General features: G+C 33.3%; 1 protein-coding gene across 1 annotated transcript; it reads right to left on the bottom strand.

Annotated features, from left to right (window-relative positions):
• Positions 1 to 11,153: 11,153 nt before the first annotated feature.
• On the bottom strand, positions 11,154 to 13,745 carry LOC111904732 (ADP-ribosylation factor-like protein 8c). Its single transcript, XM_023900461.3, has 6 exons — positions 13,545 to 13,745; positions 12,658 to 12,739; positions 12,535 to 12,567; positions 12,327 to 12,448; positions 12,067 to 12,228; positions 11,154 to 11,491 (listed from the first exon to the last, which is right to left on the bottom strand). Exons 1-6 carry the CDS (start codon positions 13,580 to 13,582, stop codon positions 11,374 to 11,376), a joined length of 555 nt encoding a protein of 184 aa, XP_023756229.1. The 5' UTR covers positions 13,583 to 13,745; the 3' UTR covers positions 11,154 to 11,373.
• Between the last annotated feature and the right edge of the window lie 12,563 nt (positions 13,746 to 26,308).

Raw genomic sequence — 26,308 nt, 5'->3', positions numbered from 1 at the left:
CGATGTATTTCATTTTTCATGTTTCTTGCATTGTATACCTTTCGTAAGTTTTATCACAGAGAGTTCATGAAATGTAAAATAAAGAGAAATAAAGAAAAAAAATGTTTCCGAGTTTCTTTTAAGGAGGCATCGAGAGGAATAGGAAAAAAGAAATATTCTTTTTCTTTTGTATTTTTTCTTCCATGTATTTACTTTTAGTTTTCTAAAGATAGATAATGAAAGGTTTTATAAAATTATAAAATGACTAAAGTATCAACCTAAGTTTGTATACAATTTCAAAACAATGAGCTTTCATACTAATTTCCTTAAACTCTAAGAAAATAAAACATTCTCGACTTTTATTTCCTTTTTTCAACTCCAAAAATAATAAAATTTCATATTTTATTTTTTAAGAGAGAGAGAGATATGACATCAAGGTGTAGATGATGTGTTTGACACTGAACATTTGGGATCTTCTATCTTTAAGATCTAAAAAAAAAAAAAACACTCAATTTTGGAGTATGAACGTTAAACTTTTGATTTAAATCAAACGCTTCAAATCTAAAAACCACTTCATGTAACGTTTAAGTAAAAACTATTAGGCTTTCGAAATCAATTTTCCGAATTTCCCTTAAAAATAAATTTATATATTTATCTATTTTTTTAAAAAAATTGTCCTTTTATCTAATTTTATAAATTTTAAAAGTTTTCATCTATTTTTTTCAAACACTCATATAACAAATAAAAGTCACGACTTCTAGCTACCAGCTACCTGTTATTAGCTGCCAATTTCTAACCACTAACTACTAGCCACCAGTTACCAGCTACCAGCTATATAGTTTTTTCTAACACGTCCGACATGTTAAGGTGTGGAGACGGGGTGTTCGGATCTCATAACCAATTTGGGGTTGTTCATGAACTAATTTGTGGTTGTTCATGAACTAGTCTTTTTTATATTATTTATATGTAGCAACAACGAAACTAAATGTCAAATCTATAATGTTTTTGATTTTATGAACGACAACTCACTCTTTTTTTGCTAAATAAATCTTTTAAATATTTAATTTTCATTATATTTAAATTATATATATATATATATATATATATATATATATATATATATATATATATATATATATATATATATAAAACTGGTGAGTTATAACATGATCATAAAACAACATAGTCATACATAACATATATGACTTTTCACATAAGCGATAAAGCATCCACATATACATCGATTGGTGAACCGCTGATCATCATCTTCTCTGTTTCCGTGCATAATCTAACATACTCTTCTTGGGGATCCCTTAATCTACTATTTCCATGCATAACATACACATCATAAACATAACACAAGTTATGTAACATAATAAAATCTAACGATGTAATTTAACAATTACATCCATACAATCACATGCTTCTTCTTACTCTACATTACATAATCGTACTCTAAAAGAGAAGTAAAACTTAGCTTATGTTGTGGATATAGTGGCATACTTCCAACTTCTCTAAATCTTATCCTGAGAGGCTCAAATTCCTTTCTACCATCTTTAACATTTACATGCATTAAGTCTCTCACACATGTTTTAATCTATTAGGACATAACTTGTGATTTTATACTAAAAACTCATATTTTGGACAAAAACTCTGACTTGATCATCCTTTGCTCAAATACTTGTCAAACTACACTAATCAAGCTAATAAACACTTGTTTTGTTAGATTATACCATATAATCATCATCTTCTTCATTTTCATTTCTAGTGTTTCAAAACCCTAGAATAAAATCATGATTTTTAACCATTAAACATTCATATCAACCATGGAATAAGCTTCTAAACACTTAATCATACATAAACATCAACTTTACTTGCAAGAATCTAGCATTGAATGTAACACCCTGTTTTGGGTCGTTTCATAATTCGGGGACGTGGCCCAAATATCAAGTATCATAAAGCTTCGTGCTTTGGGAAAGAGAGGTTTAAAACCATTTTTATGTAGGTAATGTAGATTATGTGATCTAAGAGTCCGGTTTGTACTTTGGAGTTAAAGGGTAAAATAGGAAAAGTGGTGTTTCAGACTTCTTTTGTGACTTAAGGATTTTAGTTGGATGTGTTTTAACTCAAAACTAATTAGATAGGGTTGTAGAGCTCCTCAATACCGTTTTGTGGATATAAAGATCATCAAAAACGGAGTTGGAACGAGGATGTTATGACTATTAGAAGTTAGGAAGGTTTTGACTTAGTCTATTACGCTCGGTGTACCGGAAGTACGTTGGGTATACTAGGGCATCCCTGGTATGCTAAGAGTACCAGGAGTATGCTGGGCAAACACGATCGTTGCCTAAACCCTATTTTTGTGGTTTGAGCCCTGTTTACACCACTTAACTTCCCCAACCAATTCCATTCTTATCCTCCACCTCTCCAACACCCTCCCTTGAAAACCCTAACCCTAGTTTGAGCATTTTGAGCAAAAGAAATTGTTGTCGAGTGCTTTGGGGTGTTCTTGGTGCATCTTGGAGAAGAAGGAGCTCTTTGGACAAGTGTTGGCTGCATTAGAGTTTGTAGATCCATACTTTGTTCACCTTGATCTTTCTTCTAGAGGTATAAAGATTGAAACTTTATGACTTAAGTTGATGTTTTGAGTTTAGATCTGAACTTTGGACAGAAAGCCTTAAAGGATAAAGTGCTTAATGGGAATACTAGAACAAACTCGTGTATGTGGGGGTTTACCTGGGAGAATGCTTAGCGTACTAGGCTGAAATCATGTACGATGGGCGTAAGTTGACTGTTGAGTTTTTGATCAGTTTGACTTTTGGTCAAACTTGAGTAGAATTGAACATTTTGCTAAGGAATTGTTTCGGTTGGCTTTAGGAAGCTTGGGTTGGGATGTTTTATTGTTGAGGTAGGTGTTGGGCTCCTGTTGAATAGTTCAGGTAAGTCTCCTCACTATGCTTGTGGTTCGAAGGCACCAATGTCGACCCACTAGATTATGTTGTAGGATAGTGGTGGTCTTTGTGACACTTACTGATATGTGTGTATGTACTTATTGTCTTTATGACTCACGCTTATATGTTTGTATGCATATGAATATGGGTTAATACAGGCCAAAGGGTTGATACGGACCGGACATAGCTACTTGCTGTCATATGGGGTTGATACGGACCTAACACTACTACTTGTTATCATATGAGGTTGATAAGGACCGGACACGCCTATTTGTTGTCATACGGGGTTGATACGGACCCGCCACATCTATTTGTTGTCACATGGGGTTGATACGGACCTAACACAGCTACGTGCTATTATATGTATATGTGTTGTATATGGTACTTTAGGTAACTCACTAAGCTTTGTGCTTATGATTTATGTTTATGGTTTTAGGTACTTCCGACTCAGAAGGGAAGGTCCCGGCGTGACTGCACAGCATCCCCCAGAGTTTATTCCGCATTTATAATTTTACTCTAGTGTTTATATATTATTTTTATCCTAAATGGTTTTGAGAACAAGTTGTTATATGAATTATTGTTTTAAAAATGAGAATTCACCTTGTATTTTCTGGACGTTACATTAAAACCATAAACTCGAATTTCACCATTTAAGTCGTAAAAACTTGAAAATGAAGAAACTAACTACGATAAAGGTTTGAGATGCTCTTACCTTGCCTCTGGCAAGCTAAATCACCAGTTGATGTCCCTTACACCCTGAAATTGCTGGAGAAGAGTGCTAGAGGAAGTGAAGGCAAAATATAAACAAATGAGCCCTAATCCTTAGATGTAAATCTCTCAGAAACTGCACCGTGGAGAGGTATTTACCACGCCGTGGAAACTTAAATGAACTCGTGGTCATCCATTTTCCACGCCGTGGAAAAAAAATCTTCACAACAACCTACCTTGCTCACTACACCGTGGCGCTCATAGCCAGTGTCATGGACCAAAGTACATTGCCCACACCTTACGACAGAGAAACGAACCAAATCACCTCCTCGCTCTCCACACCATGGAAACCCTTTTACCATACCATGGGAAAGCCTCATTCCTTATTTCTATTCCTTTTCAATGCCTTTCCATTCCAAACTTGCATATACTAATTCCATTCTATTTTCGGATCCAAATATAATATTCTAATAACTTCATAACACTTAATAAATGCATAAAAACATAAGTAAAACATTTCACAAGTCTTAATATCATAAAAAGCCCAAAATTCCCTTAACATCAACATAACATTCTACAACATAATTAATAATATCATAAAAAGACCAAAATTCCCTTAATATCAACATAACATTCTACAACATAATTAACTTAAAAATCTAGGTTCTTACACTCCATCCCCTTAAGAATATTTTGTCCTCAGAATCTTATCAAGGGCTAAATGGGGAAATCTTTTTCTCATGTCTTCTTTCGTTTCCCAAGTTTGATCCTATTCCAAAGAATGTTTCCACTTAACAAGAACGATATCAATTTCTTTATTCCACAACTTTCTTGTTTGATACCCGATTATTGCTTCATCCGATTTGAAGCATCAACCCTTATATCCTCTAGCGGAATGATTTCCTCTTCTTTTCCCGGAAATCTTTTCAAGTAGCATACATGAAACATGTCATGTATACAACTAAGTTCCAAGGACAACTCTAACTTGAAAGATATGTTGGATTAGGTGTCTAAGCTTATAACTATAATTGGTATAAACTTGAATTGATAATAGCATATTCCTTTTGGGTTACCCTCAAATCTAGCAATTAGACATGATTATTTTGGAGAGATATATGATTTATTATTTGATTAAATTGAAATATACAATTTGTTAATATATTATGAGAATAATATATTAACTAAAAATAATGATATTTAATTAATTGTTAATAGGATTAATTTTGGGATTAATTGGATTAATTTAAAAATGCAGGGGCTATTTGGCTATTTATTGATAGTTGAGGAAAAATGCTTTAGAACCTCGTTGTAAGAGGTTGGATGAAAACTTCTAGGAAGGGCGTATAATTTTTGTCCAAAGGCTCTTGGATGGAGCCTCATGAGTGGCTTGGTCACCAAGCAAAGGGATTAGGGGTTCCTCCTTAAACCCTAGATTTGGCTCTAAGCTACCTCACCTATATAAATGACCTTGACCCTCACAAAATTGGCACCTCCTGTCCTAGAAGAGTTTTGGCCGAAAAATCCCTCTCTCCTCTCCATAATCCTTAGTTGCTAATCTTGGGTGTGAACCATAAGAGGCACTACACTTGTGGGGCTAGCTTCCAAAGGTTTTGAAGAAGAAGGATTTAAGATTGTTTACAATAACAATCTTAAAGGTTAGTTTTTGTTGTCTTATGAATTAGTTTGTTCATAGGAAAGTTTTGTATGTTAGTGCTCATAGTATGTTGCTAATATGTGAAAGACATAAATCAAACTAGGTTGCATGTTCCCTAATCAATTGAATTTTTTGATTGTTTTTCCGCTTAAGTCATTGTAGTTGTAACCTCTATTTCCCATCAAGCTAAAGATCCGATCTTCTTCAAAATCTTGAATGAGCCAAGATACCTTGGACTTAACTTCCCTTTTTTCTTGAAACGTGTCAAACCTTTCCAAGGAGATATTTTCAAAATAACCAAATCATCGGGCTTCATATCAAAAGGCATCTTCTTCAAATATATATAATTTCTTTTTCTATCTTGTTCCACTTTCATGTGATCTTGTATAATATTGATCTTTTCATTAGTGATTCTCACCAATTTCGGTCTCGTAAGCTTCTTCTCACCCCGCTTCTAACCAACACAAGAGTGTCCTACACATCCTTCCATATAAAGCTTCATATGGGGGCATTCCAATACTTGAATGGAAACTATTATTGTAAGCAAACTCTACCAATGGCAAGTGATAATCCCATTTACTACTAAAATTGATAACGCAAGCTCTTAACATATCTTCCCTTGTTTGAATTGTCCGCTCACTATGGCCATCATTTTGGGGGATGGTATGTTGTACTTGTAAGGTCACACCTTATGATCTAATGAGTCAAACACTTTACACGCTGACCGCCAGCGCCAGCACCAACATCAGCATTAGTGTTAGTGCCTCAAGACTGATAGGTTTTGAGCATAGCAAACAATTCTATGTGTGCATGCAACCCTAATTATCAATCTATGTTTTCTCTATTAGACATACAAGCATTGAACACAAAACTAGAAACCCTTGGAGACATTTATTATTTTTGAAATTAATAATAAACTAGGGTTTAGATGCATACCTTGATTGTTATATTGTAATAACAATGGTTTCCTTGATGACCTTGAACTTTGAGAGAAAGTGTCACAAGTGTAACACCTTTAATAGCTCACAAACACACCAAACAAGAGGATGAGAGGAGAGAGGGAGGAAGCACTATAATTTGGCTCTTCTAGGGTTTGGAAGCATGTGGCCGAAATCTCAAGGGGTTGGGGCTCCTTATATAGCAGAGGTAGCTTAGAGCCAAAGCTAGGGTAAAAGGAGGAAAACCTAATCCCTTTACTTAAGCCCTAAGCAACCCATGGACTCCCTATCCAAGAGCCTTGGAAAAAAAATTCTAGGGATTTCCCTAGGAGTTTCGTCCACTCCCTCTAGGAGGGTCCAAGTGCCCAATTCCATAACTATCAACAAATTACAAAATAACCCTTATACTTTTAATTAATTCCTTTAATCCCAAAATTAACTCCAAATTGATTTCTTATTAAATATTAATTAAATAACATGATTTCTAATTAATATATTATTTTCATAACATATTAATAAATCATTTTATATGCTAATTTATTATTCCAAATAATAAAGTCAACCTCTCTCTCCAAAAGTCATCCTGTCAAGTTGCTAGTATGAAGGCAACCCAAAAGGACTGTCCTACTGTCAATTCAAGTACATACCAATTATATTTATGGCCTTATACACCTAATCCAACAAAGACCTTATCAACTTTAGTGTCTAGATAGTAATCTAATGTAATCTTTGTATATTAGACAGTTATACTAATATGTATAGAATATATAACAGATATAATATCTTGGTGATAAGGATCGGTTCTTATTATATATTAGATACAATCCCTTGATTGAAGGGATACACTAGTATACTTTAGTATATATATTCATCATTAGGGTGAAACCCTAATGTGAACGTCTTAGTGACCATCTTTGTGACAATCGTTCTCTTGGTGAGAACAACCCCTTTCTTAGTGAAAGACATATTTGTGATTATTTCGTGTTCTTTACCTTTTCTATTATTTGTTTGGTTTAGTTAGTTGGTTCTTTGCTAATTATACTTGAAGTGTATCCAGTCGATACAACCTTCACTACTCATGAGAATATTCACCCCCAACTCTTCTTGCAATGCCTGCCAAAACTTAGAGGTAAATCTTGGATCACTATTCGGCACAATCGATAGTAGAATTGCATGAAATCTTACTACCTCATCAACATACAACTTGGCCAAGTTTTCTAATGTAGCAGTCTCTTTAATCATGGGAAACACATTTGCATACCTATTTTATATCCCCCGTTAAAGAGATTATTGAGGAGATGGATGATGACCCAACATAGTTATTTTTATGGGTGATATTTTCACAACCTTATTTTATCCAACATCTTAAACTTGTACTAATATCTTGAATCGTCCAATATCCTTGACATTCTAAGATCTTGAATTGCCCAATATCTTGAACAAGTGAATATCTTGGGATTGTGATCAGATTTTTTGTTATATCTTGTATATGACTTGAAGAATTGATCGAAAAGAGATGGACCAGGTCAAAAGGTATGTGTTCAACAAGGAAAAACACAAAGTCTCCCTTAAATACCTAGTCAAGCTAAAATATGGGAAGATCGCAAAATTTCAAGAAAGTTAGTTATATGTCAAATGTATATAAAACCTAGCTGATCATTGTTTACACATGCACTTCCACTACTTCTTCTTCTCTGAATCTTTCGACACTTGAACACATTCACATTATTTCCAAGATCAACGAGCACCTATAATTTTATTCTCGATTTAATACAAGCTCTAAGGTAGGTGATTTCATCATCTCCTGAGATGAAATGTCGGAGATCCAAAAGGATTGACGAACTTCCTCGTAATTCTTTTGTGTTCTTGCATTTACTTTATTTATTTGTTGTTGTTTAATCAATAACAACCTGTTTCTATATTTTGTTTGATTAATCATTTGTTTACATTATTACAACCACTAAGATATCTTCTAGTATCATAATACATTTTTGAGTATCTTAAAACCTATTGCATGAATTACTTATTACAGGTGGTTTAAGCTATTCATATATTTACAAGCCTTTTTACAAACGTTTATTCAACTGTTATACTTTATTTGTTCAATTACGACCTCAAGATACTTTGTGGTATCTTGACCACTTTTTAAATATCTTAAGACTTATTACTCATTCAACGAGCTTACTACTTTAACATTATTTTTGTCCTAATTTTCAAGTATACATATACTTATATCTTGGGCTAAACCAACATTTTTATTTGACATTTCATTATAACAAGTCTCAACATTACTATATTATTCTCAAGATCTTTGTTATGTCTAAGATCTTCGACGTCTTACAAAATCTTAAGCATCTGATAAATCTTCTTCTTAAAATATTTACCTAAAACATCATGCCACGCTTATTAATTTGGTTACTAAATTACTTATGTGATTTTTGACCAAAACAATTATAATGGATCTTGGGCACGTTGAAGATCTTCAACATCTTTCAAAATGTTAAGCATCTGATAATTTTTCTTATTAGAATCTTTATCTAAAACATCACACCACACTTACTAATTTGGTTACTAAATTACTTATGCGATTTTTGACCAAAATAAATATAATGGTTCACCTTAATTTGTTTGAACAATATTTAAATGTTCATTATTGAAAATTTTATGTATATAGATCGTGGTTAATTGAAAAAACGTTTAAAACATTTTCGCCACACATTGACCTATGACATAGGTCAAATGTTTAAAACATACTATGAGCTTTCATTCTAATCAAATTTTTAATACTTATTAATTCATTTCAATATTCATACTTTTAGTTTAAACACTTTTAGAAGCTAAAACCAGATAGTAAAATCTTTTGAAAGTTTGAGACAAAAACATGTCTTCATGACCACTAATTAACAATAGACTTTTGAAAATCATATTATGATCAAGATTTAGTATATATAAACCAATGAGTAGTATTATATAAAAGAAAGATTAAAAGAGATATAGATATGTAAAGCAATAAGAAAAAAATTAAAAAAAATCAAATTAATATGATAAAAGATAAATCATAATAAAAGATAGTTCAAATATTTACATAATAAGAGATAGTTCAAACATTCAAAATTATGTTTTTTATGTGTATACATAATAGTGAATCGGAAAAATATTTATACATTTGTTGGTTTGTAACAGTTCAAACATTCAAAATTATGTTTTTTATGTGTATACATAATAGTGAATCGGAAAAATATTTATACATTTGTCGCTTTTTACAAACGGCATTCTATAAACTTGCAGCCTAATCGGGTCGTTAAAAGTTAAGTAATTTTAATCTTCACTTTTGAGTTTTAGTAACTTTGGAAGCTAAAACCAAATAGTAAAAATCTTTCAGAACCTACAAAACATGATTTTAGTGATAAAATAACTATTAATTAATAGCAGACTTTGATAGACATATTATGATAAGATTAATGGATGATGGAGCAAATGAATGACATTATATAAGAATGTGTGTGTATATACACACACATACACTTAAGGTGTCTACTCATGTCATATCTTACTGAACACATGGTGAATATACATTATTACTAGTCGGTGTTACGTTTGTTAGATGTGTGTTTTAAATGTAGAGACATAAGATAGATAAATTAAAGAGTATCTTGTGTGTGTTGGAATTATGCTTTAATGTATTACTTGATTTTGTGTTTGTTGTATGTGTTTTATGTTTAGAAGTTTTCAGGATATATTATGGACATGTTGTGGTTGGATTAGTTGTATATGTGTTTTTGATGTGTTCGTAGATGGTGTGTTGAATTGTGGAAGACCTCCACTTATATAATGATATAAGGAACTCGATCTATAAAAGGTATGGATAACTTTGATGTGATTAAAACAATTTGTTTGTCAATAATAAGACTAAAGGTTATAGTGTCCGAGGGATGCCAAAGCCCACCTTAGTTTGTTGAAGCATTGTCATGACAACATCACTACTTCCTCCGGTATATACAAAATAAAACACATATCAATGGGGATAAAATAAAAATAAAAATAAAAATGTCATTATATAGATGGGATCAATGTTCTAAATAACGTGAGGCGTGGCTTGGCGGCAAAGTAAAAGTTAAACTATGACAAGCCTTGGCGAATCATGGCGTTTTTCAAGGCGTAACTATTTTTTATATATTACAAGAGATAAATCATATAATTATTGATTTTTATCAAGTATATCAAGTTTTTAGAAGTGCTATATTAGTATTTAATATAAAAAATTAACAAAAACTCAATTATTTGTCCCGATAAAAAAAATTAAAAAAAAAAACCATAAAAAATCTACGACTTGAAAAAAAACTCGCGCCATATCGCGATAAGGCGCACCTTGTCACGTTATTTGAATGTCACGCTTAACAAACCTGCCTTGGACGTTTTCGTAACAGCTACACCACGCCTCACGAGGCGTGCCATGACGCGTTTTTTTAGAACCATGGATGGGATAGATGTAATACCACAATTAATAAACAAGTGGTTGAAAAATATTATATAAAAAAGATGCGTGAGTGCGAGTCCCTAGAAGGCCCATTATGAAATTGCCCATGAATCCGATAAAAAATGTCAACTTTAGGTCCACCAACACACTCATTTGTTTCGGTTAAAATGTGCCTGTGATTGTTAGGAGGTATATCAACTTAGAGTTTCTGAACCGTTGGTCCCTTCACGGGGGCATATTCGGCAAAGTATTGTCGCTTTCGCTTTCGTTTTCCATCGCACAATAAAATTTAAAATCTGAAATTTCCAAAAACTTGTTGAGAACTCTGACAAAAACATCCCCAGATAAGTATCACGTATTACATTTGTCATTTCATTAATATACTTTTCCCACGTCACATCACTCTGGCCCTCTTTGTCACGAGATTTTTGAAACAAAATTAACAATTATGTAAAAAAATAATCGAACTTCATAAACGGATTTCCATGGTGGTGGAAGGAGTCAATAATCTTCGAATATACACATCATAAACCATGTACACTAATCAAAGATAGGCTAATAATCAAAAGATTTTAGACGACATGCCGACATTAATAAAAACAGTCGTGTAAATCCCGTTTTAAGTAGACATAAGCAGACAAGTCTCAAAGATGTTGAACCAATTCGTCATGTTGCTGTTTTTGAGTGTTTGATAAGCCAATCCATCACCATATCTATGTTTATTGATTCCTTGCATGAAATCATGTAGCAACACACTTCTCTATCTTTAATTGTGTCAAGACCTCTGCACAAAACATCACAAGAATCAAAACACTGTCATACCTAAAGTCATGTCTATTATATCTTACCAATACATAACAGACTGTCTGAGATCGATGTCAATAAGACAAAAATTATAATTTATTTGTCCGAACCAAAAAGGTAGAACAAGGTGGGAGACGGACTCGCTCTCGATCTCTTGTCTTTGTGAAAAGACATGAATGTCCTCCTCATCCTCGTCGTTGAAAATAGCCCTAAAAAGTTTGTCCAGTCCCATGTAAAAAACGCAGTCTAAGACTGCGTTTTATTACACCAAACGGGATTGGACAAGCTTTTTGTGGCTTTTTTCAACGACGAAGATGAGAAGGACATTCATGTCTTTTCACAAAGACAAGAGATCGAGAGCGAGTCCACTCCCACCTTGTTCCACCTTTTCGGTTCGGACAAATAAATTACAATTTTTGTCTTATTGACATCGGTCCCAGTCCAATGCACGTCAAACGCAGTATAACCTGTATGTCATGTCGTGTCCTGTCCTATCCTGCATAACAAATACAGCCTAAACGAACATTTTATTTTCATTTTTTTTAAACCACTTACAATTGATCAACCAATGCTTGTTTAGTTAACGCTTGTGACTTATCAATCTTGTTTCCTAAAACAAGCAAAGGAATCCCATTTAAAGACGGCTTTGTCAAGAGGTCGTGTAATTCCGTTCTTGTTATCGGAATGCTATCCCTGTCAGCAGCATCGACCACATACCTGTATTTCCACATATTAAATAATTTTATTATTATATATAAATCTTAAATATTTTTTTCCAATTTGTTACAACAATTAAATGTAGAAAAGTGAATTACAAAATGGCAGTAACTCCTCGACAATATCTTTCCCACATGGATCGGAACCTCCGTTGCCCTCCAAGATCCCAAAGCTTTATCGTCACGTTTCCTTTTGTAACTTTTCGCATGTTAAATCCCACCTGATTATCGAAATTAAATGATTTAAAATAACATAATGTGTAACACTAATAATAAAATGATTTTTCATCGTTTAAAAGATACCTACAGTTGGAATCATGTCCTCACTGTAGCCGCCTGTCTGGTGATTAAAAAGTAATAATAAATCAGAGTTTGATTATTTTTTTAATTGGAAAAGAAGAAATAAAATTGTGGAAATGAAGATTTTTACAGCAATGGAATTCACAAGAGATGTCTTTCCAGCATCTTGAAGGCCCACAAGTGAAAGCTCCATTTCCTGTTTAAAGAACAAACTGATATCTAAACATGGTGAGAATCTTAAAGTTAAGTTTAAACACAAGCTTCAATGCAAGAAATAGCATCCTACTTTCATTTTTTTTTTTTGTTATTAAGGCATTGTGTTTTGAAATATCTATTAAGTTGTAGGATTACTGAATTGTACTTTTTTTATTATTAGGATGCAAGAAATAGCATCCTACTTTCATTTTTTAGCTTTATTTAATATTCTACTTCAAAATAAGCAACAGCCATTCACCAAATAAAATCGATTAAAAGTGAAGAAAAAAAAGTTAGGCTTTCTTGGAAGCACTTAATTCAACTCCCTTCTATAAATCTTCTTTCAGAACCTTAAAAAGTAAAAACAGTCTATAAAACGTTCTTTAAATTTTTTGATAAACGTTCTTTAATATTATGAATTCTATCAAAGATTAATTCGATTGATTAAAAACATGTGGATACAACACTAAGATGCAAAATTTTATGGTTTTAATCTACTAAATATATCCAATTACTAGGTGCTACAGTGTGGAAGCTTAGTTCATATACCCCGTATTTCCCCCCTTTAGTTCCATAATCTTGACATAAAATTGTCAACTAGAGATAGCTAAATCAAAATCTACAAGAAGTTCGATAAGTAGAACACGATTTGGTGTTCAACGAACTAGCCGGAAATTTAGCAGATGCAAGATTGATATGAGCCACAAGTCAATAAAGTAAAATGAACAAAGAGGAAGGAAAAACGATCAAAAAGCATGAAATAAGTGAGAATTAGAGAGACATGAAAGTACGAATTGAAGGGTAAGTGTTCGACGGAATTACCTACGAAGCCAATTGAGAAAAGAATCCCACAAACCCATCTGGAGAGAATATGGAAGAGGTGTTTGCAGAATAATGCAAAGAACCCTAAAAGTTGGTTTCTAGAAATCTCAGGAAGAGTAAGGAATTGACATCAAAAAGCAAGAGGAGGGAAAAACCTTGGGCGATTGTGGAGCAGGTATGTATGTGTACGTTTCCCCACTGTTCGGCAACAATTAGATGGCCGTAGGGATAATAATGTCATTTGGCATTTGGCATTTGGCTACCTCTATTTCTTTTTTCCTTTTTTTTTTCTTGGTAACTTAAAATTGTTTTCATAATTCATCTTTAAGATTAAGTTTATAGTTTGTATGTAAAAAAACTCAGATGACTTATGTTAATTCGTAGGGCATAAAAAAACAAGTTAAAGATTCAAACGAGGTGTGAGATCCAAGAATCAATTTTCAGCCGTACGTTTAGGAGTTTAAAAAGCAATATAAAATAAAAAGCTATTGAAATTCAACTTTAGTTACTTTTAGTTTTTTTAAAGTGCTAAATCATCGTCTTGGTTAAATATTCATGTAACGAAGTCTTTGGGAGATACGTTTGAGATAAGATGGATTGGAATTTAGAGTTTTCTTATTAAGTTGTTTTCAAATGACTCATTCGGATTCATAGTTTTCTTGTTCGATTGTTTGAATGGAATGCTTTTAAGACCTATTGATCACAAGAGAATATATGGGTCGGTCATAATTCAAAACGGTGTTCTAGAATTGCACTCTAGATAGTATGTGAGATTTTTAAGTTGAAATGAGAGTAAATTGTTACTTGGAGATGCCTTTTACGAAAAAGTTATTATAGTGTTTGAGGATGAGGACAATGACTATCACACTTGTAGTATGTATGTGCCTCCATCGTGCTTGCTTTCCACATGTGATCGTATTACACAGGATGAGGACAACAACTATCACACTTGTCTATCGTGCTTGCTTTCCACATGTGATCGTATTACACATGATATAATGGGACCTCGACGTTTGCTTTCCACATGTGATCGTATTACACATGATATAATGGGACCTCGACGTTACTTTGAGTTCAATAATATCTCGACTCAGTCTGAATTTCGCTTCACGTGTCGGTATTTTACTACTCGGCTCAGTCTTGCTGAGCTGGTACATTACTAAGACTATAGGGAGTGAATGCGGCTAGGCCGCACCTTTTGCCACATAGGCAAGGAAACCCCTCTCCGCCCTATGCGGAACCGCACCTCTCCCTTCGATTACCAAGCTTTTTGATTGGGTGATGGGTTGGTGGACCGTTGAACGATCACTTGTGTAAAAAAATTGTTTTTTACCTATAAATCCATACTTTTACCCTTATTTCTTCAAACCAAAACCAATATTTTACAATTTTCTATACTTTTTCTCTCAAAATAACTAGAAAAATGTCATCTTCTTCGTCGTTTGAAGAATTTCAATTTCTTTTTTATAGTGTCGTCGCTTGTGGTCAAATGGCGGAGCAAGCCTATGCCTCTCTATGCAATAACATTGCTAAAAGTTCTCAAAAGAGAACACAAAGATATATTTACAAAAACCGTGAAGAAGTCAACCAATGTTTGATACAAGATTACTTTCACGAGAATGCCACTTTTCAAGGGTACTATTTTTGAAAGGCGCTTCAGAATGTTCAAACCTTTATATGAATGTATAGTCGAAGATTTAATGAGGGTGTAGTTTTTTCTAACAACATCCCGATGCTAGAGGTTCACTCCCTTACAAAAATGCACAACTATACTTTATCAATTAGCATATGGCATCACGCCCGATGCGTTGAACGAGAGTTTTAAGATGTCCGCTAGCACCGCATAAGGCTGTCTCCACTTTTTTTTTGCAAAACTATGAATGAGTTTTACGGTCTAAAATATTTACGTAGCCTACACACAATGAAATCGTACAATTGCAAGCTCATCATGATAGCATACATGGCTTTCCTTGAATGATAGGAAGTTTAGATTGTCTCTCTTAGGCATGAGAAAATTACCCTACCCACACCATTTTCAATTTACCCAAGGTGATCACGGTCACTGTAACACCCGGTTCCTGGTACATATTTAAATTCAAGTGTATATTTTACTCTGGGACTTAGCGAGTTAGAGGCCCAACTCGTCGAGTAGACTCGATTTTGACCGGGAAGTTTAATGATCTAATCGACGAGTCGGGAGACCGACTCGACGAGTAGAAGCTGTCTGGATGAAACCCTAATATTTAGTGTTTGCACCCTATTTAAACGACTTATTTTGCCTCAACCAGCCCCCATCGTCCCTCCTCAACCCAGAGAAAACCCTAACTTGAAACCCTAAGCCTTATTTGAGTGTTTTTGAGCTTTTTGGTGCCTTTTGTGTGTATTTGAAGTTGGAAAAGGAGAAGGAAGCTTGGGAGATCAAGAGAGAGCAAGTAGATCCAGAGAGAGCAAGTAGATCCAGAAGTCTTGGCACATTTCCTGCTCATTTGAGGTATAAAGCTGATACCTTGGCTATTCATTACTTAGATCTTGATTTGGGGCTATTTTCTACCTTTTCTAAGCTTTAGAGAAGCTATACTCAGATTTATGTGTATATTTGGAGTTGTACTTCAGATCTAGAACCATTGAGGGTTCCCATGGCATAAAGGTGCCAACTTTATGGCCATGGGAGACCCATGCAACATATAAACCCCTTTTTATGGCTTTTTGAGCCAAAGACCCCATGCATGGACATCAAGTTCGTAGCTTTACGTATAATATGGACCCTAGGAGGTCAGATCTATGGTTTGGAAACATTTAGACCAAGTAAAATTGAATGTATAGTTTGGGACAAAAAGGGACTCGGCGAGTCGGGACGTATTTTCCACCAAATCCTTTATATTAAAGGACCAGATGATAAGATTGAAGATCACTCAGTTGTCTAGGCTCTTTAGGGACCTGGAAATCATAGAACTCAACGAGTGGATGAGCTAACTCGGCGAGTTCAAGGCAATGTCCCAACCACATGAAGACGGACTTCGACGAGTTCAGGGAGAGCTCAGCGAGTCATAGACTAAAATACCTTCATACGAATGAAGATGAACTCGACGAGTTCAAGGACGAACTCAGTGAGTCAGTTGAAGAAGGTCCCTATGTTTGTTAAAGGAGAACTCATCAAGCTCTTGCTATACTCGACGAGTAGGGACATGATTGTAGCCTTTGGTGGACGTGGGGACTCTGCGAGTTGGTGGAGCAACTCGGCGAGTCGAGTCAACCAGATGTTGACTTTGACCAAGGTCTTGACCTTGACTTTGACTTGGACTTGAGTTGACCCTGGTAGGGGTTATGAGTATGAAATGGTAACTTAGAAAGGATGATGTGTAGGGATCGAGGAGTCGAGAAGAGTTGATTTCCGTACCGAGGACAGTGTAGTCACTACATGACATTGAAGTGACTTACTTTCCAGTAGAAGTGGGTCTACGACACCAAGGCCGACCCACTAGTAGTTGATTATAGTATAAATGATTGTCTATGTGATAATTGTCTGGTTTGCTATTATTTGACATGTTCTATGTTCCGGTATGTTTGTTCTATGTGCTAATGGTAGTAGGAGGGGGAATAATCCCCAATTCAGTCGTTAGGACCGAAGGGTAGGTCGGACACCCCAAATATGTCTTACAGCATGATTATGATATATTATTATGTGATAGGAGTATGGGTGAAATAGTCCCCGTGACTGGGTGAGATAGACCGGAGGGTAGGCAGGCACCCCAGAATGGCCTGACATGGGTAGATCAACACCATAGAATGGCTTGACATGGGTAGGTCAGCACCCCAGAACTCCCTGACAGTATGTATGGTTGTATGATATGTAGTATGATGGGGGAACTCACTAAGCTTTGTGCTTACGGTTTTCAGTTTTGGTTTCAGATACCTCTTCATCTAAGGGGAAGGAGCCGGTAAGGTAGCAACACATCGCATACACATGATTCAGCATTTGAGAACCCTTAGATTGTACTCTGACATTATACTATTTGACATTATGGTTTTTGAAACATGTAACTATGGTTTTGTGGTTTGAAGTGATATTAGTAATGTTTTACGCGAACAATTTTACAAGTATTATAATTAAAAACAAAAATTTTCGGACTCGATTTTTGGGATGTTCCAGTCACCCAAAGCTTATACTTGAAGTGGTGGTGTCACATGATCTATGGATTTGACATGTTTTTTTTAGTTCACTCGGTTTAATTAACGACATCAACATTCTTAATCGTTCACCTATATTTAATAACATATATGACAGATCCGCACCAAAGCCTTCTTTTCAAGTGTGTGGAACGCCATATAAATAAAAACATTGAAAATATTATATTATTGTCATAAAATTTATATTTTATCAATGCGATGTCATAAATATTTAATAGGAAAAATTAATTATTAAATAAATAAAAAATATCTAAAACTAAATTATAATTAAAGGGTAAAATGAAATATGGTTAAAATAGAAAGGGGTTATCGGTACAAGTTAGTAAAATATATTTACGACTAAATATATATTGAGTGGTCAAAATAAAAAAAATCAAATAAGCTATCAAGTTGAATTGTATTAAATGGTCAAAATAAATAAATGCTTAGTAATAAGCTATAAATAAATCTCTGGAGATACTCTTAGTATTTTATATTTTATGTATTGTATAAGAACTTGTATTATTTTAAATAATTCAAAAGAAACATCTATGGGCCTTGCTAAGCTCGACCCTTAATATATATATATATATATATATATATATATATATATATATATATATATATATATATATATATATATATATATATATATATATATAGGGTTAGGATTAAATGTGAATGATATATATTGTGTGAGTGTATGACAAGTTTTGGACCATTAGATTTAGATGTGTATATAGCTAAGATGATATGGTATACCATAATTACAATGGAACACAACACACATAAACATTTCTTTTTAATAAGAAATTAAAAATAATTATTATAAAGACATAATTTATATTTTGATTAATTTTCAATAAGGAATGTATTAAATGAATTTCTGTAACCGATTGCAACCACATTTAATTTTTGTAAAAAGAGAAGTTTAATATTATTCGTGCGTTCTTTAAAAATACGATATAATATATTCTAGATATTTAAATTCTTTAAGAATAATTTCATCATTTAGCATGATTAATTTTTTTTTAATACCATCAATTGGAGTATATTCTTTTATAATGAGTGCTACCTTCGTTCTTGTATTTCAATTTTGTTTATTATTGTTTGTGTATTCTTAAAGAATATGGTATAGTACAACATATATTATCGAAAATAATAGTTTGAATAAAAAAGTCTGTAACATGATTAATTTGTTATAATTGAAGAATTCTTTGAGAATTCAATAATTCTTGAAGAATACAAGGCCTAAAATTCTTTATGTTTCAACTTTTTTGGATCAATATATATTAACAGTGGCCACAACTAATATTCTTTAAGAATAATATTAACATTCTAAAAAAAATTAATTGCAAATGGTTTGAAGAATAATTTAACATGATCAATACAATAAAAAACAGTAGTTAATAAATAACAAAAAAGTAATTAGTATTCTTAAATGCTTGTAACCGAAACCATGATTTAAGGAAAATATACGACTTCCTTTTTTGGTTAGTAAATAATTATATTTAAACTTCCAAAATTACCTTTTACTTATTTAATTAATCATTTATTGTTTTTCTAAATTCTCATTGGTTCACACATTCACACAATAATTAAGGTTTATATATGAACCTAACTCTCTCTCTCTCTCTCTCTCTCTATATATATATATATATATATATATATATATATATATATATATATATATATATATATATGTTTACATTATTTTAATTTGTAGGATGATTTCTTTTGATGTTAAATATTTTATCAAAAATAATATCATGCTCAAACAAGAAATGGACAGTAATGTATTAAGAACTTGGGCTACTTCATTTGGGTTACCATGGTGGGGTAGGGGGCTACCGGAGTTGTCTAGTTATTTCACCATACATAACGGGTCGTGGTGTATAAACTGGACGCGGATAAATGTCACATTCGTACATTTTATTATTGATATAAAATACGAAGTGAAATGTTATAGAATCAGCTGAATTATCAAGAAATATACGACTTTTGACAAAATACGAAATAAAAATTAGTATGTTACAAATGGTTATGGAGAAACCAAAAAACATCGATCATAATTTTTATAAAAAGAAGGCATGTTTATAAAAGTTTGATATAACAAAACTAAGTTCAAATTTGATAGAAACATTGATAAAATAGCTTAGGACTAGAGAAATAAATTTTAAGAAAATTAATATTAATCATCTGAAGCACTATTATATTACAAAATTTTATTTACGTAAGACAAACATGATATGAACATATGATTATGAAAATATAAATATGTAATTGATGAATCATTCTATTGCTATATATAATTATAAAAAGTACGGATATACTAAGGTTTTCATCTTCGTAAACTTAAATAAATCCCAAGGTCAAGATCAATGTCTTGACAAACTAACTGTTTACATTCCCACACTATTGTCAACTTGGTATGACTTTCTTTAAGTCGTGATAACATACACCTCACGAATATACAAGAATATAAAGATGTTTCAGAATTTTCTTTCTGGTTATAAATATATATGGTTATTTGTTCAAACAAATCAAAGACCCCTGTTGACAAAATTGATAACAAAATGAATTTAAATTAAACATCGATTGATTAATTATAAACATCGATCGAACGTTACAGGTAAAAAAAACTTCCAACTTAAAATCATGTATGTACCTACATTCCTTTATACAAGTACATGCATATAGACATTTTTCCATGTACAAATAAGCTAAAGTCAAAATTTTATATTTTCTATTTAAGTGTAAAAAATTTAGACAAGTATTAAAAACTATCACTTAAATCACCATAGTAACAATAGGTAGGATTAAAAACTTGGCCTTCAATGCAAAATGAGTCTAATAAGGTGTTTGACTTATCTTTTTGGGAGCCAAAAGTCATTTTTGACAAAAGTTACAAAAAGATAGTTTTTTCTGACTTTTCTAAAAAGTCATTTTTCCTTATATAAAAAATCAAAAAGTAGTTTTTAAAACGGTTTTACCAAACATCTTTTGCATTCTATCTTTTCCAAAAAGAACTTTTGGCCCCTCAAAAGATAAGCCAAACAGCCCCTAACTTGCCCAAATGAATCAACTTAGAACAGTAATGTATTTAACATTGTAGCTTTATGTTTTCATTCTAACATGAAATTGTTACTTATTTAATTATTCATTTATTTGCATATTTTTGTAGCAATTGGACGTTGTTGTAAAATAGATTGAAATCGTTGGATAATTATTATTATTTAATCATATATATATATACAAAAATCAGTTATTCTATTGGTATAATTTTGTTTTGGTTTGTTAAGATATGTTTGGTAGGGCAATGTGGGTCTAAACCTAACCCATAAGGTCAATCTGACGGCCCATGGCCCAACCAACAATGTATTAACTCAACCAAATACCAATATTGACCATTTTTAGTGTTGACTGTGTGTTGTAATGCTAAAACAGCAGTGTGAAAACGTTGACCGGCTTGATTCTCACTAAAGTATATATCTCTTTAGACATATTTGTTATCTATATTGGTTTAGAAATACAATAATTCTATTTTAATATTGAAAGAAAAATTCTTTTTTTGGTATGTTTGGAGTGTTGTGATCAATAAAATATTTCCAATTTTATCTTAATAGGATTTTTTATAATGATGTGTTTGACAACCAGCGTTTGAGAGTTTATATTTTTTAGTTTTCAATAAAAAGTTCGATTTAAATTTTAAAAACAACATTTTATTTGACAATACAAATGTTTAACTTTTAGTTTAAACAAAAAACTCCAAAATATAAAAACTATTTTATGTAACTTTTAAGAAACAACTATTGAGTTTTTTTAATCAATTTTCTGAATGACCCTTAAATATATTTATCATTTTTAAATAATTGTGTAATTTTATACATTTCAAAAATTTTCAACAATTCTCAAGTCGATGCGAATATAGGGCCATTTTGATGCGGGAATTGTGCAAAATGAGACTTTCAGGGAGATAAGGCAGGGAAGCCATTAATGGTATTTCATTCGAAGTGGTGTATTTCAAGTTGGAGAGTTAGGGAATTCAATCTTGGTATTGAAAGTGCGGAATCGTATTGCCGAAGTGGGCTATTTGGATAGGAATGAAATAGGTTTTAGAAGGTACAAGTATTGAAAGAAATCCTGTTTACAATGAGTTCTCAATCGCAAGGTCCTACCCGAGTTACAGAAAGTTGTTGTCGGCAAAGAAGTCTTACCAAGGATAGCCACGGCTTTCATTGAAAAAGGATATACTTTTGCTAAACATTCAAATAACAAATAAAAATTAAACCTTCCAGCTACCAGTTATTATCGGCTATCAGTTTTCAGCTTTCAACTATGAGTTACCAGTTATTTTTGCCAATCGCATCATTATTAGTCGCTACTAAATTTTATGTTGAGACAAAATTGTGCTACTTTAATAATGATATAAGTTTTTATTAAGCAGAACTGTAAATATTTAAGGATCCTTGATATTTGCAGTGAATTATGTCGTCATAAATTTTATTTTAGACAATATTGAAAGTGATAACATTTTATATGGTCCAAAATTTTATTTATGTAACTGATAAATTTATGTTTAAATATGAAAGTCAAAATCTGACGAATTATTTATGATATTAATTCCATTATGAAGTCTAGGGATAATTGGTCAAAAATGATATTTTACGAATCAACTCTGATAGAAGGAAAGTGTAAAAAGTAGAACTCCATCCAAAAAATTGTGAATTTAATCTCAAGCGTAGAACAGCCCGTTGTTTTGATATTTGTTGTAACTGGATTTTGACCAAGAAGCAAGTCTAACAATTCTTCTATATATGGATATATCTTATATTTTGAAATAGCTAATTAACATTAAAAAAAATTAGTCTGCATACTAACGTTTTCAATTTTTTTAAACGATAGAATATTCATCAAAACTTAGCAACGTGCTAATAAAACAAATATATAATATCATAAAAAGGCTCAAGTTTTCATGATGTTGGCGACTTTACACTTTGACGGGATTTAGGTTGTTTATGCAGCATAATTGTCTATTTTTTTGCATTTTTCCCAAATAGCCGGTTGCAAGAGGTCTTACCTGTTACCCTTCCATTGTAGCTACTTTAATGAAAAGGCCATGTGGCCTCTTTGCCGACTATGCTAACCAAACAACGATCGTAACCATGTTAGGAAAACGTTAGACATAGAGCTCCACACCCTACCACTCCAACATCAACCCGCTCGCAGTGAATTGTACATTCTACTAAGAAAATCTTGGGTTATTGGGAGGGATTCATCACAAAATCCGGTTATTTAAAGAAGATTAGGTGTACACTGTTGGTAACATTGTTCAAGCAGAAAGAAATTTGGGTGATTATTGCGTTGGGCTGTTCAACCTGTGGGTATATCAAATCCATGATTAAAGTAGTTATCTACTTATAATCCTTCAAGTTTGTTTGTAGAATATGTTTGATTTTGCAGGTAACTATAATGGCTTTATCAAGTGACATTTAGAAAGACACATTTGCTGGTATATACGAGCCTTTCTTTTGACTAAATAAGATGGATCTTGAGCTCCATGGTATTTATATGGATCATGAACCAGAGCAGGAGTTTATGACTTCACTTGATAAATGTAGGGACGTCTTTCTCAATGTTCTACTTAGTGATGAAAACTTAAGGAATTCAAGCATGGCCGATGAAATCAGAGCGGCACATAGATGATCCTTATCAAACTTTAAGAGAGGAAGTACTCGCACATGATCATCGAGAACAAGCTTGTTGATGTCTTTGAAGTTGAGATGCGAAAGTCTTCTGTGCCATAGCCAGCTATCATCCGAGTGAGCTTTTTGTTAGTAGACATATAGCAGGCTTCCCTCGTATTGGATTTAAGTTCAACGGATACATTTCGCCTTTTCCCTGCGACTTCAACATAACTGCTTTCGTTTTCTTTTCTATTATTTCTGACACTTCATCACCAAAGGATACCTTCAAACTAGTCCCCACAACTAATTGTGAAACACTAATTAGGTTGTGTTGCAATCCTTCCACAGACGACACCTTTCGAATTGAAAGATCTCCATTTGTAATCATCCCGTAGCCTTTAATTGTTCCAAAGGAGTTATTCCCACACTTTACACATCCACTATCTTTGAGAGCCTGAAACTCTCTCAGCTCTTCCTTCCTTCCTGTCATGTGACGTGAGTAGCCACTATCAATGTACCATCCGTTGTCGAACTGCCCGTCACTTATAACCTACAAAACTTAAGCAGATTTAGGAATCCAAAGTTGCTTGGGTCCTTGCCGTGAGCCTTAGAAAAAGGAAAACTAAGGGAGCAATCAACCATATAAGTTCGTTTAATCAAGGTGGTTTCGTCCTTTTTCTTTATTGTGAAAACTTTGATTTTCGTCTCATCTTGTTTTTGCTTATTTTGATTTTTAATGAGATCTTTGTTATGTTTCCTAGGGTTAGTTGTCGACTTCTTAGTTTGAACTTGAGAACCTGAGATCAACTTTCCCTTTCCTTTGACATCCTTGATAGAAACTTTGATTGGTTGAGAATGGTGAGAACTGGGTTTCTCAATGAACTTCTTAGAAGATGATGAGTTGTGAGATAACTCCCCTTTTGGTTTTGGAGACCACACGAATGACAGTGTGAACACTGGTTGGGATTCGCTTGCGAACTTGCTTTCGCTTTTTGATTGGAAGCTTTTTCTTTGTGAACATAGTTAGAGTTTTGGGATTGCCAAAAATGCTTCCTTTCGTTGAGATTCTTTTGATATCTCTGATTCCTCTAATGTTTTTGTTCTGCATGTTGCTTAGAGGATTTGTGAATATTCACTTTTGGTTTTGCTTTACTTGCTTGAGTTTCATTCTTTACTGTCAAAGATTTGCTTGTCTCCTTTGTGAGTTCGCTTTGAATTTCCTTGGTACCACTTGGGCTACCCTTTTCAAATGTTGAACGATTGTTCAGTGGTTCTGCCACATATCGACCTTTAAGTTTCCAGTAGGTTCTTTCAGATAGACCCTTCGTTTCGTCTGCATTATCAATTGGTGCGGACCATAAGAATTCATCACAGCCATCTTTGTTGTCTTTATTAACGATGGACGTTAGTTCGATTGTTTGATTTTTGTTTAGTCCACCAGTTGCAAACACTTGATTTGGAACAGTTTGGACTTTTGGAAAAACAGTTGCTTTTGTTTTTAGTGTTTTTGGTTGATTTTGAGAAATTCGAGCGAACTCAACTGAATTTCCAGAGATAACGACTTTTATAGGTTCAGGTTTGTTCTTAACAAATTTGGAAAAGTCAACCTCATACTCCATAGATATTTCACTCATGTAACTGTCCTCATCAAATTCAGATGTACTTTCAACACTGATTTTGTTTTCTGAACTCAACTTAGAACTCAATGAGTCAAATTTCTGTACAGTTTCGGTTTTTATTTTCAACCTATCATTCTCATCAATTAAGTTTTTCAGCATGTCCTTGTGGTCTTTGGACTTAATAAAGAAATCAATTTTATCCAGACCAATTTTATAAGCATCTGAGGTTTCATTTGAAGAGACGATAGATTCATATTTGTAACACTCAGCATAAATTTCGTCTTCCTTTAGTTCAAGGAAAGGCAAGATCATTCTGTTAATCTTTTTCCCAATTTCACAATCTAAATGCAACTGAGTAATATTAGAATAGAGTCGTTTAGCAATTAAACAAAAATATTCCTTTTTTTCAAAAGCATTAAATTATTACGCTGCAAATAAATGTGTTCGTCCCGAGATCTAGACAACTCCGACTCTATCTTTTTTATCCAAATCCTTCGTTCCTCACTCTTGGATGATATCCTGCCGATTTGATCAGTTAGGTTAGAATTCTTCAGACGAGTTTGTTTTAAGCTACCACTTATACTAGAAAAGGTAAATTTTAGATCATTTAATTATGTTTCGTAGTTAGATATGGGTATTTTAAGAGATTCGAGAATGGAATTTACCTTCTTGATCAGTTGATCACATTCATTGATCTGCTCACAGACTGGTTTCGTTGCAAAGCACTTATCATCTCTTCTCTCCTTTGTTTCCTCATATCCACCATCAGTTGTGTAGCCTCTCATCTGTGACACGTCATTGATCACCATCAGACACCTTCCAACGAACTCCGAGCCATCTTTTTTTGCAATAAATGCCCTGCCATGTGTGGGCTTGCGAACTTCCTCATCCTGTGAATTAGTAGACTAGGTCTCTACTCCTCCAACTCATTCTCAACTGTATTTTCTTGCATAATTAAAGCAGACATTGAGTTATCAGTAGACTTCTTCTTCTTGATCTCTTCCAACTTACGCAAGTGGTAAGCCTCATCATCCTCTCCTTCTTTCTTCTCATTCAGCCTCCTCAGCATGCACTCCTTGGCCAAATGATTTTTGCCATGACAATAGTTACAGTCATAGCCCGAGTCACCAACCAGATTGCTTTCCTTATTCTCTTCGTCCTTTTGAGGAGTGCTTTTGTTCTCCTCTTTCGCTTTCTTGGAGCTGTATCCCTGCCGGTTTCGGTTCTTAGTGGTAGGGAATTTATTTCTTCCAAACTGTTTGAGGTTTGAGACCATCAAAGCATATTCTTC

The sequence above is a fragment of the Lactuca sativa genome, chromosome 3, assembly GCF_002870075.4.
Source record: "Lactuca sativa cultivar Salinas chromosome 3, Lsat_Salinas_v11, whole genome shotgun sequence".
Lineage (NCBI taxonomy): Eukaryota > Viridiplantae > Streptophyta > Magnoliopsida > Asterales > Asteraceae > Lactuca > Lactuca sativa.
This window is presented reverse-complemented; position numbering and strand designations above follow the sequence as displayed.

Coding starts and splice junctions, on each gene's coding strand:
- LOC111904732 (XM_023900461.3), bottom strand. CDS start 13,582: ATGGGTTTGTGGGATTCTTTTCTCAATTGGCTTCGTAG. Junction 12,449..12,534: donor GTGAGGACATGATTCCAACT/GTAGGTATCTTT, acceptor TTCGATAATCAG/GTGGGATTTAACATGCGAAA. Junction 12,229..12,326: donor CGAGGAGTTACTGCCATTTT/GTAATTCACTTT, acceptor GTGGAAATACAG/GTATGTGGTCGATGCTGCTG.